At 32.5% G+C, this 18,867-nt stretch overlaps 1 protein-coding gene across 16 annotated transcripts; it reads left to right on the forward strand.

The window, feature by feature from the left end:
- The first annotated feature begins 6,583 nt into the window (after window positions 1–6,583).
- Window positions 6,584–18,163, forward strand: LOC133823000 (protein MOR1-like). 16 transcript variants are annotated; one of them, XM_062255535.1, is made up of 26 exons: window positions 6,584–6,834; window positions 8,006–8,061; window positions 8,333–8,424; window positions 8,759–8,936; window positions 9,038–9,102; window positions 9,187–9,269; window positions 9,477–9,562; window positions 9,689–9,802; window positions 10,010–10,129; window positions 10,559–10,661; window positions 10,864–11,000; window positions 11,480–11,545; window positions 11,832–11,904; window positions 12,914–12,986; window positions 13,295–13,407; window positions 13,528–13,612; window positions 13,809–13,870; window positions 13,955–14,072; window positions 14,374–14,468; window positions 14,552–14,622; window positions 14,710–14,838; window positions 14,925–15,085; window positions 16,670–16,748; window positions 16,880–17,137; window positions 17,234–17,374; window positions 17,735–18,163. In XM_062255535.1, exons 4-12 carry the CDS (start codon window positions 8,802–8,804, stop codon window positions 11,540–11,542), a joined length of 906 nt encoding a protein of 301 aa, XP_062111519.1. In that variant the 5' UTR covers window positions 6,584–6,834; window positions 8,006–8,061; window positions 8,333–8,424; window positions 8,759–8,801; the 3' UTR covers window positions 11,543–11,545; window positions 11,832–11,904; window positions 12,914–12,986; window positions 13,295–13,407; window positions 13,528–13,612; window positions 13,809–13,870; window positions 13,955–14,072; window positions 14,374–14,468; window positions 14,552–14,622; window positions 14,710–14,838; window positions 14,925–15,085; window positions 16,670–16,748; window positions 16,880–17,137; window positions 17,234–17,374; window positions 17,735–18,163. The 16 variants fall into 16 exon arrangements, with proteins under 16 accessions (XP_062111519.1, XP_062111517.1, XP_062111512.1 ...); XM_062255533.1 differs by having other exon boundaries at window positions 13,809–13,851; XM_062255528.1 differs by having other exon boundaries at window positions 13,823–13,870.
- The last annotated feature ends 704 nt before the right edge of the window (window positions 18,164–18,867 follow it).

Genomic DNA, 18,867 nt, shown 5'->3' on the forward strand with positions numbered 1-18,867 from the left:
ACTTATACCCATTTCAAAACTTAGATAACCTAGCATATTTCTAAGATCACAAGTGAGAACAAGATATACATAAACATTAAAACATATTAAAGAATAATAAGGCCCTAGGCCGAAACTTACATAAACCACAACTCAAAATAAAATACAACATCAAATAATTCTAACATGCTTTCTAAGAACAAGATAAAAACAAAATACAACAACATCATCAATGACCTTCTCCCTTGCCGAATCCATAGGAAATTGGAACCCCAAATAAATCTTCCAAACTCATAACAACATTCTTAGCATGCTTCTAAATAGATATCACCATCAATGATTCTTATTATCAAATCATCAATATCCTAACCAAAACAACAACCTACCAACATAAACACATATTGGCCAAACATCAACATAAGAGTCTAAATTGATCTTACCCTTGGCTTGATTTTCCTTCCCTAATTCCCTTACCAAAATCAAGCAAATGGATCAAAGAAAAAGGAAAGTTGCTTCCTTAGTTGACCGACACCCTACACACACCTTGCACACTCTCAAATTCGGCTAGCACTAATAGAGGAAACAATCAATTCATTTACCTTCCAATTAACAAAAATAATTAAAAGAAAAAGGTAACTTCAAAATCTAGACAAATGATCGTGAAAATTTATATTGGCTTTGAATCAAGGAAAATAATCCAAAAATATAAACAACATTGTTGACCCTGATTTTGGTCAACTGACACGGAGTCAAAATTGCTTGATGTGGATAGAAATGTTGAGATGAGAATAATGATAAAAACAATAAAACACACATGAATTTATAGTGGTTCGGCCCCAGAATCTGGTAATAACCTACGTCCACTTGAGCTGTTATTGATATAAGATTCAAAGGAGTGATCAAAGAACTAGGGTTCAATGAGTTTCACAAACCTCTGAAGAACAATACAATATATCGAATGTGATAGCTCTAATACACTTGTAAAACTCTAATCTCAAATAATTAGAAAACCAAAAGTCCCTTCCTTGAGTTATCTTTCTCTATTTATAGGCTCAAGGAAGATTACATTAATTTGTTACAGATATTATTTCCTAAATAATCGGATACTCAGGAAATCATGGGAGGTAATTTCGGATATGATTATAACTGCATAAGATTTTCTCCAAATATAGCGAGTATACGACCAGGCTGATCGTATATAAAGATTGACCGTTGCGCCATAGACATCTTTCTGGTCGATGGTCGAACAAGACTCCTGCCAGATGTCAGCCACATGTATTAAACGTCTGCCATGTCATCCATGCCTGTTTTTTGGATAACAAACATAATTATTCATTTTACCTTGATTGCATTATAATCCAATTATTGCATCTAATATTCAAATGATTCTCAAGAAAGAAAATTTGGGTGTCTTAGTAGCTACTACACATGCACACACAAGACAAGGCTAGAAAAAGTCTCAACATTCATTCTCATGTCATGTCATACTTAATTTCTATTTTAAACTTTATAGTACACAAATAATTCCCAAAGAAACTAATTTCAAACATTTCAAACAATTAAAAGCAACCAAATAATTTTTTTTTGAAATAACATACACAAAAAAATAAAAAATTTAAATAAGAAAGAAAAAAATTGGTGCATTACACAGCCTCGCCCGTTACTCGGGTTTGGTGAGACTTGCTAAAGAATTCATGACCAGAAGAGTAAAGCCAAAATAGAAGAGGGGACCACGACATCATCAAAAAGCAAGCATGCCTAACTACCATTGATAACTTAGTGGTCTCAGAAAAAGAGTAACTATGGGCTTCATACACTTGACAATTTGGAATGTCAAAAACAGAAGCACGCTTGGAAAGTGGAGGAGCACCACTTGATACCTCCTACCATTTCCAAAGATGTGGTCATATACATATGGATACAACCCTCTAACCAACACTCGTTAAGGCTTCTCAAGGATACGAGAAGACCAATTTACTTGTCAAACACAAGAATCAAGCATATTTAATGCACTTAATTTCTTTTTCTTAGTTTTCTCTGTGTAAACCACGTCCTTAACATATTATTAGGAATAGTAAAGTAAATCATATCACAACTTAACCAAGCCAAAATGATATGGAATTGTATCCCTAAAAAAACTTGAGCTTTACAAGTTCTTCCTCAATACATTGACTTGTGAACTAAGCCTCATTAACACTAGAACTACGTAAAAACCTATTTGTCTAAAGATTTTAGCTCTCTAATCTTTAGTTGATTGAAAACAGGGTCAACAGAATATGAATAAAATAGGAAGTATAAAATTCCATTGAAATTCAAATAAAAACTTTTGTTATTTTTGTAAGAGCTTCTTGGAGATGAAAGTACATATTTACTTCCTTAAAAAGAGTTTTTAAACGCCAAAAGCCCTTTTGAAAGTTTGTCAAAGTACTTTCAAAATTAGCTTTAGGCTCAAAAAAGTGCTTTAAAAAGTTAGCCAATAGAGGCTTATAGTGCCTTATAGCAATGCTCAGGAGTGATGCTCACATCTCAACCAATCACAATATTTAAGATGGAACCTATCATTTAAAAAAAAAAACAGTACAACATCACTATATATAATGTTATGGCCTGCCTTATTTTTTTTTGTTTGAAATAGTTTGGCTAAGTTTTTATAATTAAGTTGTTTCTTTAGATCTCTAGGATTAGAAAAGCCTTCAAGGAGTATTTGAGTAATTATTATTAATTCAAAAGATAATTTTGAAAAAGATAGAGAGTCCCATCATTACTCTTTTCTCAATGTAAATACCAAACTTTAACTTAATTACAAAGTTTACTAAATTGGAGAAAACTTGCTCGAATGGTTATAATTTTACAAGGTCACGTTAGGATGGATGGTCGAATTAGATGTAGTGCACCAAATTTTTATTTTATTTTGTGAGTTCTAGAGATTTGATTGTCTATATGTTATTTTGTTTTGATCCTTGTTTAAAAGGAGGTTCATGGAAAGTATATTTGTGTGGTGGTTATTTATTTATTTTAAATAGAGAATGTGTATGGTTAGGTGTTGAGGTTCATGTTATGATGTTATTGGTTTTCTCGAAAAGTTTAAAAAATATTATTTTTTTTATTGGAAATCTAATAATGGTAGATTATGTAAATTTATGTTTATTCAATCTAAGATTCTATGTACGATACTATGATGAAAATCATATTAGTTTGTTGCTATTGGTGTTTTTATTTTTATTTTAAATAATTGATTTATAAAAATTGCAAAACTTGGTGATAGAAACATGCTAGGATTAATTGTAAAATTTTGGAATAATAAAGAGATTGAAGCATGTTAGGTTTCGGCCAAGGCTTGTATTTTGAGGGTGTATTTTTCTTATTTGATTAAATTGTTGTTACATGCTAATTGTGTTATTGAATCCATACATGTATATAAGAATACTAGGTAAATTTGTTATAATGACTTGATAGAAAAAAAAAAATTGTGAATAATGGGTGTATTTTGCTAGCTAAATTTTTCCTTAGTAGTATGGTAAATTGCTTTTAATTAAAATGATAGAAAAGTATATTTTGCAAACTCATGCCTTAGAATTTATGTAATATAATGGTGGCTGAAATTTTTAGGATCATGGAAAAAGTCTCTTTTAAAATAAAAGATATAAAATATATGTTTGATTAATTTAGGTCTTAGACTTTATATATGAAAAATGCATTTTTCCATACTTTTAAAAAAATGTAATTTCGCATTCTTATTAATGCATTTTTTAATTATTATTATAAATAATTAATAAAGTAAAACTATTTTTAAAATGAGACTAAGAAATTTATTTAGGTAAATGAGTTTATGGTTTGGATTTTCCAAACTAGTTAAAATTTTTATAACTTAGATGTAAAATGTGGTGACCCTAAAATCTTAAATTGTTAAAAGGTTAAATTATTTATTTATTCTATTTATTAAATTAGAAACATTGAGAAAGAAAAGGAGTATATATATTATTATTAATAATTAATTATTTTGTGAGAAATAGAAAATTTGGCATATTTATTTTTATTTAAAACAATAATTGAGATTTTTTTTTTTTTTAAACAAATGTGACTTAGGTGCTAATTAAATAAATAATTTTGTGAAATAAAATCTAGAATAAAATCTTATGTCTTTAGGAGTTAATATGATAATATTAACAATTGGTAAACTAATTCTTGCTGAATTTTAAGAAAGTGGCAATAAAATGAACACATAGAATCTATCAACTTCAACGCTAATTTTAAGAACCTTCCCATGTATGCATGTTACATGCAAGCTTAGTTTTACGCTCATATATATGTTATTTAATCAAATCTATGGTTCCTGATTTGAAATCATTGAGAATTACCTAATAGAATTGACATTATTCTTTCGTGATTTTATGCGACGTTGTTGTATGAATAGAGTTGTGGTGCAACTTGTGCGACGTGTGCATGACCATGCACACGTCGGGTATGTATGTTGGGCATGTGTAATTTTACATGATTTTAAGACGAACGTTTGATTGTGATTTTAGGCTCGTTGTGAAGCACCCCGCACTTTATTTTTGCTTGGACTTGATGTAAGGAAGTTAGCTAGATTTTTCTATGAATTATATTATGAAAGGTATGAACTATTTTGTTGCAAAAGTTATAGTGTTATGGAGAGTATAAGTTATGGTAAGCGAAAGTGTTATGAAAAGTATGAGTTACTTTTTAATGTTATGGATTGTTGTATGTCTGCTTGTATGTTGTATGAAAAAGGAGTAGGTTGTTAGCGTGTTGAACGAGACACAACAAAGGAGTTACTAAGGGTATGATGTAACACATAGGGTAGAGGAATCGAGCTTATTCGAGGACTAATATTTCTGTTTACCTCATAGAGGAGGTCTTTCCGGTTTACGCTTTTGTTGGTTACCTTACGATGTGACATAGACAATAGGAGTGCCATGCTCACATGAAGTATGATTATTAATATGAATATGAATATGATACGATATGATTATGAAATGAATATGATATGGTTATGCTATGTATGCAGTTTTCCTTGTGTTTCTTAAAATTGATGTATTTGTTTGTACTTTCTTACCGGACTTTTAGCTTACACTCGTACTTTCCCCAATTTCAGGTAGGCAATAGGGTTTCTCATTGACACACACAGTGATGTGGAAAGTTTCGATGTCTAGGCATGTATGACGCGGGGTGTCCCTTAATGATCTAGATGAGTTTATATGTTATGTTTTTTTATGTACATTAGTGGGACTTATTATTTTACTGTGTCTTTTTTAAAGATTGCATAGAGATACTACATTTTTATTTTAAACTATTGGGCCCAACTTGCATGTTTTGACAAGTCCTCACTTAACATTTTCTCTAAAATTGTATTTTCATAATAAATATGAACTGAGTTCTTACAAATGGTATCAGAGACATGTTGTTCATGTTTCCAAGGACCCTCCGTATATATGCTAAAGACGGGAAAATCTCACCTCATCGTGTCATAAGTATTTGCTTTAATTGTTATTTGTTTTCTTTGTTTTAAATATCTAGTTTTGTAACTTCAGCATAGAAAAGGTGCCTCCATCATTAGGACTACCAAGAAACAACTACTTAAAGAGATCCATGATATACGTAAGGTGCAACTCACAAAGACAACGAAGACTGGAGGATCGTCATACTAAATACGACCGTAGTAGTTTGTGAGTGTATACAAGGAATGATAATAAACATGAGAGGACCGCTGCTTTGGCCTATTGAACAATAGTGGGTGTTGAGGGAATCACTCAAAAAATACCCCGAAGCTCTTCTCTATTTGACCATAGCGTGGCACAGCATCATCCAGGATGGCTTGGATTTTGATACCATCAAGTACACCATTTACGACCTCGTGGAAAACTATGAGTTCCATCGATTGTAGGCGGTCCTAATTAAGAATGAGAACATAGGTTTGGAGGAGCGTTTTGAGATGGCACACGACTTAGAAGGGGAAATGGTGCGTCAAGAGGCATTACATGCCATACCAAAAGTGAGCATCAGGCTGAGGACGATGGCTAGCACCCCTGACTACTTCCACATCTTGGAAGATACCTTCGATTACAATTTAGGGACGAGTCCATCATTGAGGAATCGAGTCCATTTCAAATTCCACCAAATAAATTCTATTTAAATAAAAAAAAAGGACTTCCTTAAAGACCCTTGGAAACTTATGGATCATTATGGTTATGTTTAAACATTTTGTTGGATGTTTGATTTATGGGGTGCTTTTGAGAAAACTTTGGATATTATAAGTTTTTTATCTTCTCTCTCTCTTGCAAACTATAAATGTTGTGTGGATATGAGTATGTATGACAACCTTTATGATTAGCTCTTAAGTAACCAAAACAGTATGCGATTTATCCTCTCTTATGATTTTCTTTTGGTGACTTAGAATATCATAATGTCGACAAGAGGAAGAGGAGCAAGAAACTACACCAAATACCCCATTCCATAACACATAAATATAACTTTATTAAAAAAGCGTTATACTATCTAATGTAAAAATAAAAGCGGTAAATAATAAATAGTTAAAAAAAAGGCGGGTTAGGAAATTGTTATACTTTCCTTTTCCCTCTCTTCCCGTTCTATTCTCTAGACCTAAACCCAAAGCTCTCAATTTTTTCCTCTAATCTAAAAACCCTGTCTCTAACCCGGTCTCCTCACTCACTCTTCCCCGATCCCTCTCCTTCTCTCTCTCTCTCCTGCTCCCTCAACTACGACGGCGAGGGGATAGACGAGGCTTCAACCACGGTGGAGGTCGACGGGGCTGACAGAGGCTCAGCGGGACTACCGGAGGCTCGACGACGTGGACTCGGAGACTCGTTGGTGCAGGTAAAGATCTCTCTCTCTCTCTCGTTCTGTTGGTGGGTGAAAGATTAATATTAATATATAATAATAATATTACACGATTCAACAATGGCGGAGATCACATGCGAGTGCGACAATGTCCCACCTTCTAAATACCAGTGCCAAGCTCTACTTTGCCCCCAGAGCCCATCTCTTTACCTCTTCTTCTAGCTTTGCTCGTAACCCTTTTCTCCGAATCCCTTCTTCCATTCCAAAGCCCCTTTCTCCTCTCATTGCTAGGGTCTCTCTTTCTTCTAAAACTTCCAATCCCACCATGGGAGACTCTGCCGACGCTGGAATGGACGCTGTCCAGAGACGCCTTATGTTTGGGATGAGTGCGTTTATGATTACCCTTTTTCCCATTTCTTCTTCTTTTTTGTTTGTCTTCTGGTGTGCTTTGTTTGGTTGCTTGGATTTTGAATAGGAAAAATTGTATTATTGATTTTTTGAGTTATATACTTCGTGGGTTTATTAATTTTTTGTTCTTCATTGTTTTATTTCAATTATTGTACTTTGTTTGTTTGATGTTCTTCTTCTTCTTCTTTTTTTTCACTGTTGAGGTAACGAAGTATATATATCATGGGGCTTAATTTTCTTCCTTAATCTTGCTTCATTACCATGATTTGTTTTATGTTGTGTTTGCTTAATTTTTTTTGGTGCTACAACATTTCTATTATCAGTATCCCCTTTAAAATTTCAGCCAACCGAACTGAACAATTGTTGTGGTTAGAAAGCATCAAGATATTGATTTTAAATCTTATATCTACAGATATGTATTGTGTTTGTTTGTTTTTTGACAGAAAAGTGAATTATTGGATTTTTTTTTCATTGCTTTGATCTCTTATTGTTCTTGATATTATAAAATTCCTTTTCTTGCTCTCTTTGGCTGTTCAAAGTATGAGAAAATGAAAACTTGGGTTTCATTTCTTTGTTGTTTGTTTTTGGTAAGAAATGAGAATTCAGTGATTGAGGTGATACTTTAATTAAGTATTAACTATAATCAAATGAGTTGAGGTCTATTTTGAGCCAAATATTCATGTGGTTTTGAGATTGGAGAACATTCAAAATCTGAATGCAAATTTTGCATTTAGATCTACATATCTTTCTTTGTGTTGTACTGGAGCTGATTATGTTTCTTCATGTGAACTTTCTATAGATGCATTCTAGTGGATGAGAACGACCGGGTTGTTGGTCATGATACAAAATATAATTGTAAGTAAAATTTGATCTACACAATTCTTTTTGGGTATTATGTCATGTCTTTATGGTACTTTTCATTTTGCATACTCCAAGGCTTTCTATCCTTCCTAAATCTTATACCCTCTTTTGATTTTGGATACCTTCACGTTACGGAAATGAACTGTTTATTCATGTTTTGGGCATTCTACTACATTTTCAAATCATATACTTTGTATATAGATCATGTTCATTCTGTTGGATCAGCTGGACCTCTGTGGTTTGCTAATGCTTTTGTACCCTGTAGGTCACTTGATGGAAAAGATTGAAAAGGAAAATTTGCTGCACAGGGCTTTCAGTGTGTTTTTGTTCAACTCGAAATACGAGTTGCTTCTTCAGGTATTGCTTACAATATTTGAGGGACATCAAGCTATATGATTTGCCAATTAGGTACCCGAACCTTAGATCTTGTGGGAGCAAACAATAGACCTGACTGTTTGAACTGCCCTCCTAGGTGCTTACATTTATAGTAATAAGTGTCATGTGAAGAACCAAGTCAAGATCTAGATCTATTAGGAGGGCATAAATTGAATAATTGTGTCATATTCTATTTCCCATTTTAGTTTTCTATATTCCTGAAATTTCATGCACTCATGACCATGTCTACATATCTTTTCTTTGTGGGAAATGTTTCTTGTACTTCTTTATCTAATCTGCATGTTTGGTTTGATAGTGAGTTTGGAGCAAAAGTTGTGCCTCCAAAGAGGATATTAAAGATGTTGCCTGAGCTATTTAACCATCAAGATAAAAATGTTCGTGCATCTTCTAAAGGACTTACTCTTGAGCTTTGTCGATGGATTGGAAAGGACCCTGTAAAATCAATATTATTTGAGAAAATGAGGGATACAATGGTATGATAACTTCTTACATGTACAGCTTTGCGTATGGAATTTTTTGTTGCTCCCTGATCCTTGGAAGTAATGACTTATTTATTATTTTTTATTTTTTGAAGAAAAAAGAATTGGAAGCCGAGCTGGTGAATGTAACAGGGGCAGCTAGGCTATGTCGCAAAATAAGGTGAAAATTCATTTTTTTTCATTAGCTATTTGATCTGCTTGCTGTTTTTATTTTTCTTAACCTAGTTGGTATTGATGTCTTCAGGTCTGAGCAAGATAAGGAGCCAGAAAAGGAGGTTGTATCTAAAGTTGTGGGTGCTGGCCCATCTGAGGAATCTACATCTGATGGTGTGTAATACACATAGTCTATTAGATTATTCTTTTTCTTGGTTGATATTAAATGACGACAAGTAGGTGTTCTATCAGCGGGTAACAAGTGATTACCATTGTAGGAGTTTGACACTTTAGTGTTATATTTTATTAGTTTTTTTACTGCAGAGATTTTGGTTATTTAGCTCTCCTGTTTATGCATAGTTTAACATATTTTAATTTCAGCTCCTCAGGAAATAGATGAGTATGAGCTCGTTGATCTTGTTGATATATTGGCTCCTTTGGAGAAGTCTAGATTTTGGGATGGAGTGGTCAGTCTTCTTTCTTCTCTCCGTCAAACTAGTTCAGTTTTTTTTTTGGGTGTAGTGATTTAATTTAGGAATATTTGGTTTTGATGTTCCTGTACTGCTATTAACATCTTGTGCCTTATGTCACAGAAAGCAACCAAGTGGTCAGAACGGAAAGAGGCTGTTGCAGAGCTAACCAAGCTTGCTTCAACAAAAAGAATAGCACTCGGTGATTTCTCAGAAATCTGTCGGACACTAAAAAAGGTACATTGTCTTTTTATGTTTGGGTATTTCGTTTGCATCGTTTATACCTCTATCTATTGCCAAGGATCTTTTTAATATTGCATAGTTAAGTGTTCAATCTGCTCCATTAAGTTTTAACTTCATGCTTTATATTCTTACTTCTGTTATAAGTTTATACTTGCTTTTTGAGTTGATGAATAAAAATCATTTAATTCTTTTTCTGTACAGCTCATAACAGATGTTAATATCGCTGTTGCACTCGAGGCAATTCAAGCTATTGGCAATCTTGCTCGGGGTTTAAGAACTAATTTCTCTGCAAGTTCACGCTTCCTATTGCCAGTTTTGCTGGTATGTTCATTTTTTGCTAGCTAAAAAAATAATATTATATCAACTTAAAATGCAAACAGACTGTTTGAATGTAACCAAGCTGTTCAAGTGTTCATTTACTTTTTGCCAGTTACTTACAACTGAGCATGGTGGTATTTTTTTTTGGATTTTGACTTGTACATTCATTTTTCCTATTAATAAAAGTGCACTTAGTCATACGAGTAGATTCTTTTTTAGAAGTTCAAATGATGTTGATCGTAGCTTTGATTTGTATATAAAGTGATTTTTTTATTCAATTTTACTTTTAATATATATTTTGATCTGGTTTATCTCAGATTTTTCTTAGAAATAATTTAATAAAGATTGAAGAAGGGATATTGGTTTATTGTATTTATCTAACTCCTTTAATTTATCTCTCTCTCTCTCTCTCTCTTATTTTTTTTTATAAAGGAAAAATTGAAAGAGAAAAAATCTGCCTCTACTGAGGCACTAAATCAAAGTCTTCAGGTAATGCATACAGTTGGGTGCTTAAGTCTAGCTGACATTGTGGAAGGCAAGTATATCTTTATCCTACGCTGTAGTTCTTTAATTCAGAATATAGTATTGTCATAGGATTCCTTACTATGTTTTTGGTTTAAGTTTTTTTTTATTAGAGATTAGATGACATAAATTCTTTGCATTTTAGTGTTTGTAATCACTTTGATAGGTGGTAATTTTGATTTTGCCCAAACTGTAATGGATGTTGTCTATTGCAGATATTAAGACAGCTGTAAAAAATAAAGTTCCTCTTGTACGGTCATCAACTCTTAACTGGGTAACATTCTGTATTGAAACAAGTAACAAGGGTGTTATTTTAAAGGTGCACAAGGACTATGTGCCTATCCTTATGGAGGTAAGTGAATTTATGTTTGTAGTTGTAATATATTTCATATTTTTGAACAATCAGTTGAGTAAAATGTGCTAAATATTGCTTATTCCCATTTATTTTAGAAGACAACTTCAATACTGGTTTTGATGAGTTTAGAGCACTAATTCATGGTTTGGTGCTCTTACTTTCTAATTTGTAATCTGAATGGAGCTTTTTAATTTCAGTACTTTTATATGTCAAATGCCTTTGCTTATTGCTGTCTTTGATTTAGTTTAGTTTGTTGTTCACTTTACTTGGTAGTTTATGTGATACTCATGCTAGTTGCTTCTATCTTTTTTATTACTGGATTTTACTAGGTGGTGGATAACTTATGGCTATCTAGAAGTTGGAAGATTGAACTTCTGAAGTTGCAAAATAATGATACATTATTTTTGTTTCTTGATCATTCTCACCAAGTACTAAGAGGTTGTTTTTGCTTTTTTTTTTCTTGATGCATTTACCAGTTGGGTAAGCGGGGTCTTGGATCCAGAAGGCAGTGCATCTGGAGATGTTGTTACATCAGTTAAAAGGTAGGCTCTTATTTGTTATTTTTGTTTACCTAATTTATGTAGTTTCTGCTTTAATAGTTGGTGTAATTTGTTTTTGTCTTTTCTGTATATATACTCTTTTGTATCATTACTTCTTTAATGAGAATTGATTCTATTAATTCAGTCACTAAGTTTGTCACTAAGTTTGATTCTATCTGCTTTTCTGAATTCCATTGAGCAAGGAAGTTGTCTCGTTTTGCTTACCTTTATGTACATGTTTCTCTTGAAACTTTACACAAAAGTATTGTTTTCAAATTGTTTTTTTCAGCTGGTCTGTGTTTTTTGCATAATAAAAGAAAGGGAAGACATAAAGCATAGTAAGAAGAATAGCATTAGAAAAGGTGATAATTCCTCTTTGATTTTTTATTTGTAAGCTGTAAAGTTGATTTTACTGTATTTTCCTTTTTAATGTTAGTGGGTTTTACAAATGGTAGTATCCTTTGCCCTGTGATGGAAAAACTCAATGTTGGAAACAATGCCTTGTTTCTAGATTACTTTGTGCCTGATGATGAAAACTTTTATTTTTGTATTGATATGTGCATTGATTTCATTTTGAGCCTCCATCTTTTCTGCTCTCACCATCTTTGGTACTCACCATGATCCATTATTTTATTTTATTTATTTATTTATTACTATTTTCTCATGTTGGCTGTGGTGATGATGATCTGTGTTTGTTGTTGGTGGTGGTGAATGCCAAAGGTAATGGTTGAAGTGGTGGTGTTTAAACCTTGAAGATGTGATTGGTTCTCAATGAATTTTCAATGTTCATGAAATTTCTAGCATTAATCTCTGAAGGCATTTATATATTAGAATGGTCTCCTTTTACAGCTACAAAATATATATTTTATTGCCTTATGTAATAATATGAAGATATTGTCATTTTTTTTGTTAGTTTTCACTTTCTTTGCATGCTTATTTGCCCTGTGATGGAAAATCTAATTTTCAGAAGCAGTTTCATGGTTTTGCATTATAAGCCTTCTCTCTCTCTCTCTCTCTCTCTATACATACATACATACATATATATTTCTCTCTCTCTCTCTACTTTTTCATCAGAAAAAGTCTATTTTACAGAATCTATTGTGAGTGCTCTTAAGGCTTATAATGAAAATTCTCATGTACACTGTTAATGACCATATTAGCTTATGAGATCTGAGGTCTTTTGAATATCTAAGTTTGTTATTCTCTGTTTTATAATGATTTATTTGATTTATCACCTGTTAATAGATTAGAGGAAGAATTATTTAAAGATTACCTTTATTATTAATCTGTTTTATAATGCATGTTTTTGAACACTACTTGACAATGCTTTTATAGAATTGAGTACCTATAGGTAACACTCCTATGTTCCAGGCTTCTCTAACTATGGTTCGAGGGTCCGGTACTGGATGAAGTACACCAACGGCTCAATCCATGGATATCTCAGGTGATTTGCTACTCCAAATATAACAAGATCATACAATTGTTTTAGACTTGATTTGCTGCTCCAAATATAACAAGATCATACAGTATTGATTCAATTTATTCTCAAGCTGCATTGATCTTACCTCCATTCCATTTTACAGTTTTTATAGTAAGCATCAATTATTGAGCATGTACTTAGTTCAACTGTCTCAATTCAGTTTTTGAGAGGAAATCCAAAAACATATGCTTTGTTTTTGTTTTTCTCATGTTCAGCATTCGCTATGTATTATATTTCTGACTGCTTTCTTGCCTTTTGTTATTATTTTTCAGATTAATCTTGGAATATACATGCAAGACAGTATCTCAGAACTGTCAGTGTTGGTTGACCGTTCAGTGGGGGGATCCAGTTTAGTGGATGGTCAGATAGAGCTTATGCTCCACAGGTTTCTATTCTCTTTGATTTTTTTTCCAAGATTAATTATTATTCCCTAGTTTAATGCATTTGATTTAATCAGCTAGGATTGCTTCCTCATGACTTCGAACAAGCTGCTTTGATTTTGTAGGAGATTACTTCATGATGATTCAAGAGGAGTTGGTGAGGTGTTGAATGAAACAGTTTGTCTTCATGATAAATGCGAGGGTTTAATTGTAAGTATACCATTTTTCCAACCTCTATTTATAGTTGAGTTGATAATGGTGTCTATGAACAAATTTTGAAATGACACAGGGAGAACTAATAGACTCAGGTTCCATACGGATATTTACAATCAAGACGACCAAAGAAAATATGATATTTTTTAAGCTATTATTTTCTGTTTGATTTAGTTGTTATTTCTTATATTAGACCCATTTTGCAAGGTCTGATTCTAATCTGGCTTGAGCCCTGGGTGAGCACGTTACATTTTGGTACTAATTATTCTTAGCGATTCTTTTTTATTAAGACTCCTGTTTGGTCAGTAATGATATGTAATTAAATCTCCTCTGCTGTAGGTTCATGCGGCCAGAAACTGCACAGGGCATATTTGTTAACTTCAAAGACTTGTACTATTACAATGGGAACAAGCTTCCTTTTGCTGCTGCTCAAATTGGCCAGGCTTTCAGAAATGAGGTTCTTAATTTTCTTATCTTTGGACTTTAGCACTTATGTTTGCATAGGATGCTCATATTATTTCTAATTGGTAACAGGTCTTTGTAACTAGTATTTGGTTCTTAAGCGTCTTATGTGCTATTTTTGAATCTTTGATAACAAATATTGTATCAAGTTTTGGTTGTAGTATTCAAATGCTGTGATGTTATTCTTTTCTAGGATTTACCTTTTGATCTTTTTGAACCATACATATGTTTATACATATATTTGGTTGTCAATTATGATTATAATTGTATTAATATGTATATATTTTTATTTGAAGAATCAATCATGGTTGGGTTCCCTTATCAACACTATAGTTGGAAATTTGAAACTCTCAATTTCAAATATTCATATCAGATACGAGGACAGTGAAAGGTGTGTAATAGCAAGTTAAATTTTATATTTTGGAATCTTAACATTCTTATTTTCTGTCTGAATTATAATTTCCTATTCTCTAGCAATCCTGGTCACCCATTTGCAGTAGGTGTGACCTTGGAGAAACTCTTAGCTTCCTTCTGAGTGGGTCCAGGTAGAACCAATATTTAGTTTATTCTTGCAGTTACATATGTTGAGGGAATGTTCAAACTATGAAACTTTGATCATTTATTTGCTTCAGGTTTTTAGATATGGCATTGGAGAAGGCAAACCTGCTGATAGAATTGTCATACAACACACTTATATTCTAGAACCAATTACAGGAAATGCAAAGTATATTCTGGATGATGTCATTCTCTGTTAATCAAAGGTTTAATTTCATAATTCAACTGTGATTGGATACTTGGAGGCATGTTTTGATTGGCCTTGAAAACTTTTAGTATCTTGTTGTTGCAGGATGGATACAAGGATATGTTAAAACTAGCTGATAACTTTTCTGCCTTTAATCAACGGTTAAAATATGCGCATTTTCGTCCACATGTTTCCGTGAAATCTGATCCTCGTTCTTGGTGGAAGTATGCTTATAGAGCTGTATCTGACAAAGTGAAGAAGGGAAGGTAACTTCTTTAGGACATGGATTTGTGTATAATGCAAGATATATTTATATAGAATTAGTCAAAATTGTTAACTCAACGTAGCAGTTAAGAGGAACTTTAATTACATTGTTTGGTATTGTTAAGTAGTACATACTACCTTATTGTATATCAACTTAACCTTTTAGATTATTTAATGCTGTTTTTGTATCTATGCAATCAAGATATTTCTATTGGCATGTATTGCTTATATTGTATATATTATATTAGCTATAATAGTACTTATTAATTAGCTTGACAATTTTTTTGACTGCTGAAATTACCTTGACTTAGCATGGCTTGAAATTTGTATTTTTGTTTAAAGGTGCATGAAACTTTCTTGCTTATAAATTATGTTCTCATATGTGTGGTGCCACTAACACTTTGTTTTGGTTATTGATTATAAGCCCTGTTTATTTTATAAAAAAATCTGCACATTCTTGTTGATTAAGATTCTAGATGCTATAATTGGAGGTTTTACTTAGCTCTCTTTCATAGATAAAAGAGTCAAAGTTCCAGAGTATTATTAACATATTGGATTTATTGCATTGCATTTTAATCATGATTTTTTGTAGTTTTTGTGCTGTAAAGACTGCTATTTCTCTGTTCTTCATCAATTAAATTGATTAGTATATTTTCACTGTTAGTTGGAAGATATGCCGCTGTTATTGACATGAACCAGGTTTTAACTAGAATTAGCCTAACATGATCTACATTTCTGCATAGCATGCACACATATCATGTATTTACAATTAGACAGAGACACTTAGAGAGATCTGAATGAGTCATGTGTCAGAGCTTGGCTCTATTCTAGGTTAGTTTCTTCAAAGTCTTTGTTGCTGATTTTTGTCTATTTCCAGCCTTCATTGCTGAGTTTTTTGGGGGGGCTATGTTTTCTAAAGACAAAACAGAGTATTACATCTTATTTTCTGGTTTACATTATTGGAATTTTTTTGGGCCATTATTTCCATTCCTTCATAGCCATCAAGTCTGATTTTACCTTTCACAATGTCTTAAACAACCGTGACAAGTGATTGCTTATATTGAATTGTGTCACCCTCTTTAACGGTAAATTGGCCATAATAATATATCATTATATTTTGAGCACACCATGTCACTATGTTAGGTACCTTTTGGCATATTTTAGGCAAGTATCCAAGACTGGGTCTTGTAAGTCAACATACCTCTATAATTTTTTAGGCTAATGAGTTCTTATGAATATTGTTGACTATTTTTAATAATAGATAATATTTTAATTGTTTCATCTTTCTTTTGTCCAAGTAATCTATAGTGATTACTTTCTTTTTTAATAGTTCAAGGTATTTCTTTTTTTAATACTTTCTTTTGTCAAACATCTTACTTGCCTAGATGTCACGTTAAGTATTATTTATTTCTTTAATTGTTTTTATTATTACACTAAATAAAGAGAAGTTAAGTTTTCAGTTTTACAGAAACATTTACTTTTGCCCTTTGGCTACTGAAGTAATATGATAATTTGCAAACCTCTTTTTTTTTTCTTTATGGGATACTAAATTGTAGAAAATGACAGCTTAACTATCTATTTTGCAGATTGATTTAGGCATTGGATCTTCATCATTTGCAAAATCACAGGGCCCGGAATGACTCATTGATAGTGGATGTTTGCCAGGTGAGTGGGAATTAAAGTCTTCTTTCTTGAAAGCTATATTTCTTCTTTCCTTGAACCATAAGCATTTATTTTTTCCTGTACTGGTACAAAAGTATTTTCTTCTCTTACAATGTTTATATGTTAATGGTTAGGGTCAATATAAGTAGACACTGGTTTGCCCAGCATGTGGAAAGATTTCAATCACTTTTGATCCCTTCATGTATTTGTCGTTGCCGCTACCTTCAACTGCAACTCGGCAAATAACCGTGACTGTGTTTTACGGCGATGGAAGTGGTCTTCCTATGCTATACACTGTTAGTTTGCTAAAGCAAGGTTGTTGTAAAGATCTTAGTGAACAACTAAGTAATGCTTGTTGCTTAAATGCTGATGAGATTCTTCTGCTTGCAGAGGTAAATTTGGTTTCCATTGATATCTGCTACAATTTATTTTATTTATTCCCTTAATTTTAGTTCTAGTGGTTGAGTAACTGTAATTTCGATTGCCAGGTTTATGAACATAAGATTTTTCGATATTTGGAAAACCCCTCAGAGCTATTGGCTCCAATTAAGGAGGATGACCACTTATAGACTTTCTAAAAACGTCGTGGGAAGATCCAGAGTTGAAATAATTCATCGACCACATGAAAAGTAAGCTTGCATCCTTATCCTTATATAATTGGTAAATAGCACTGGTAAACATGTGATGTACAAACTGGTGTTGCCAATCCATCTATTGAAAAATAGCTTTAACTAAGTAATTTCAGAAGGGGATTATAGTATCAATTAAAATAATTATTGGCTACTTGTTCATTAAGAAGATGAAGTCCGTATGAATAAAGTTCAAGCGCTCCAAGTCAAGTGTTGACTGGATAATACTGGCTATATTATCTGCTTTTGAGAAATATGTGTTTTAATTTTTTGTATCCTAGTCATTTTATGTCTTGGATCATCTATGCAGACTGCTTGTTAGACTTCTGCTGGATTTCCTAACTTAGTTGGATTTTTCAGGTGCCCGTCAGACAGTGTTAAGGGTTGTCAGGGAAAGCTTATCGGTACCCCTTTTGTTACTTATTTAAAAGAGCCATTTGTGGAGCCAATGTTGAAGCCGCTGTTACTAGATTGTTGTCACCTTTGAAGAGAACGAGTCCTTCAGTTAAGCTCCAGAATGGTAAGGAAAATGGATTTGAAAAAGAGGTTATTGAAGAACCATCAAACAGCTACAATTCTAAGAACCTGTCAATGGATGATGCAGAAGTAGAGGAAAAATCCAGCGAAGCGTTATTTCTGTGTTGAAAGTAGTAAATTTTAGACTCCTTGAATACTTAAAGAATATTTTGTTGTTGATGACAGTGTTGCATGTTTTAAACTAAATTGTGGATTGTTACTTCAATGTAGAATGTTCTTACTTTTTGTTATTTGAAAATCAAGTTCATTTGATGATGCTAGTATAATATTAGAAAGTTAATTTTAATTATATAAAAAAATTAAAATATAATAGAATAAATTAGTGTAATATAAATAAAATATATAATGAGAATTTAAATATATCTAAATATAATAATAATACGAAAATTGAGTTATAATATATATTATAATAACATTTTTTATGCAAAGAATTATGTTATGGAAACTTCATTATATAACACATATAATGTGTTATACTAAAGTGTAGTATAACACAAAAAATGTGTTATAGAAAAGTGTAGTATAACACAAAAAAAGTGTTATAGTATCGACTATAAATAACATAATTCAACACTTATCTATATATTAAAATAACACAGAAATTGTGTTATCGTTGATAGTACAATAACACATCTGTATAACACTGATAAAGTGTTATGTAAAGTATCCTGACCTACGATAACATAGTCTGTCTTAACACATCAGAAAGTGTTATCGTAGGTTTTGATAACACATTTTTGGTGTTATTAAAAGCATTTTTTCTTGTAGTGAGAGGTGGAAAGGGAAGGGGAAGAGATCGAGGAAGATGTGCCTCTACAAACCCGGATGCTACTGAAATCCCTGACATGAGAGTGCCACCAACCCAACCAGCAGCACCAACTGTGGATTTAGCTACAAAGATAGTGAGGTTGAGAGTTGTCCCAAGCCAGGCAAGTACCCCAAGCGACCCAAGTACC

This window comes from Humulus lupulus, chromosome 3 (assembly GCF_963169125.1).
Source record: "Humulus lupulus chromosome 3, drHumLupu1.1, whole genome shotgun sequence".
In the NCBI taxonomy this organism is placed as follows: Eukaryota; Viridiplantae; Streptophyta; class Magnoliopsida; order Rosales; family Cannabaceae; genus Humulus; species Humulus lupulus.

Coding starts and splice junctions, on each gene's coding strand:
- LOC133823000 (XM_062255532.1), top strand. CDS start 8,802: ATGTTGCCTGAGCTATTTAACCATCAAGATAAAAATGTTCGTGCATCT. Junction 9,103..9,186: donor AGGCTATGTCGCAAAATAAG/GTGAAAATTCAT, acceptor TGATGTCTTCAG/GTCTGAGCAAGATAAGGAGC. Junction 10,662..10,863: donor TCTAGCTGACATTGTGGAAG/GCAAGTATATCT, acceptor TGTCTATTGCAG/ATATTAAGACAGCTGTAAAA.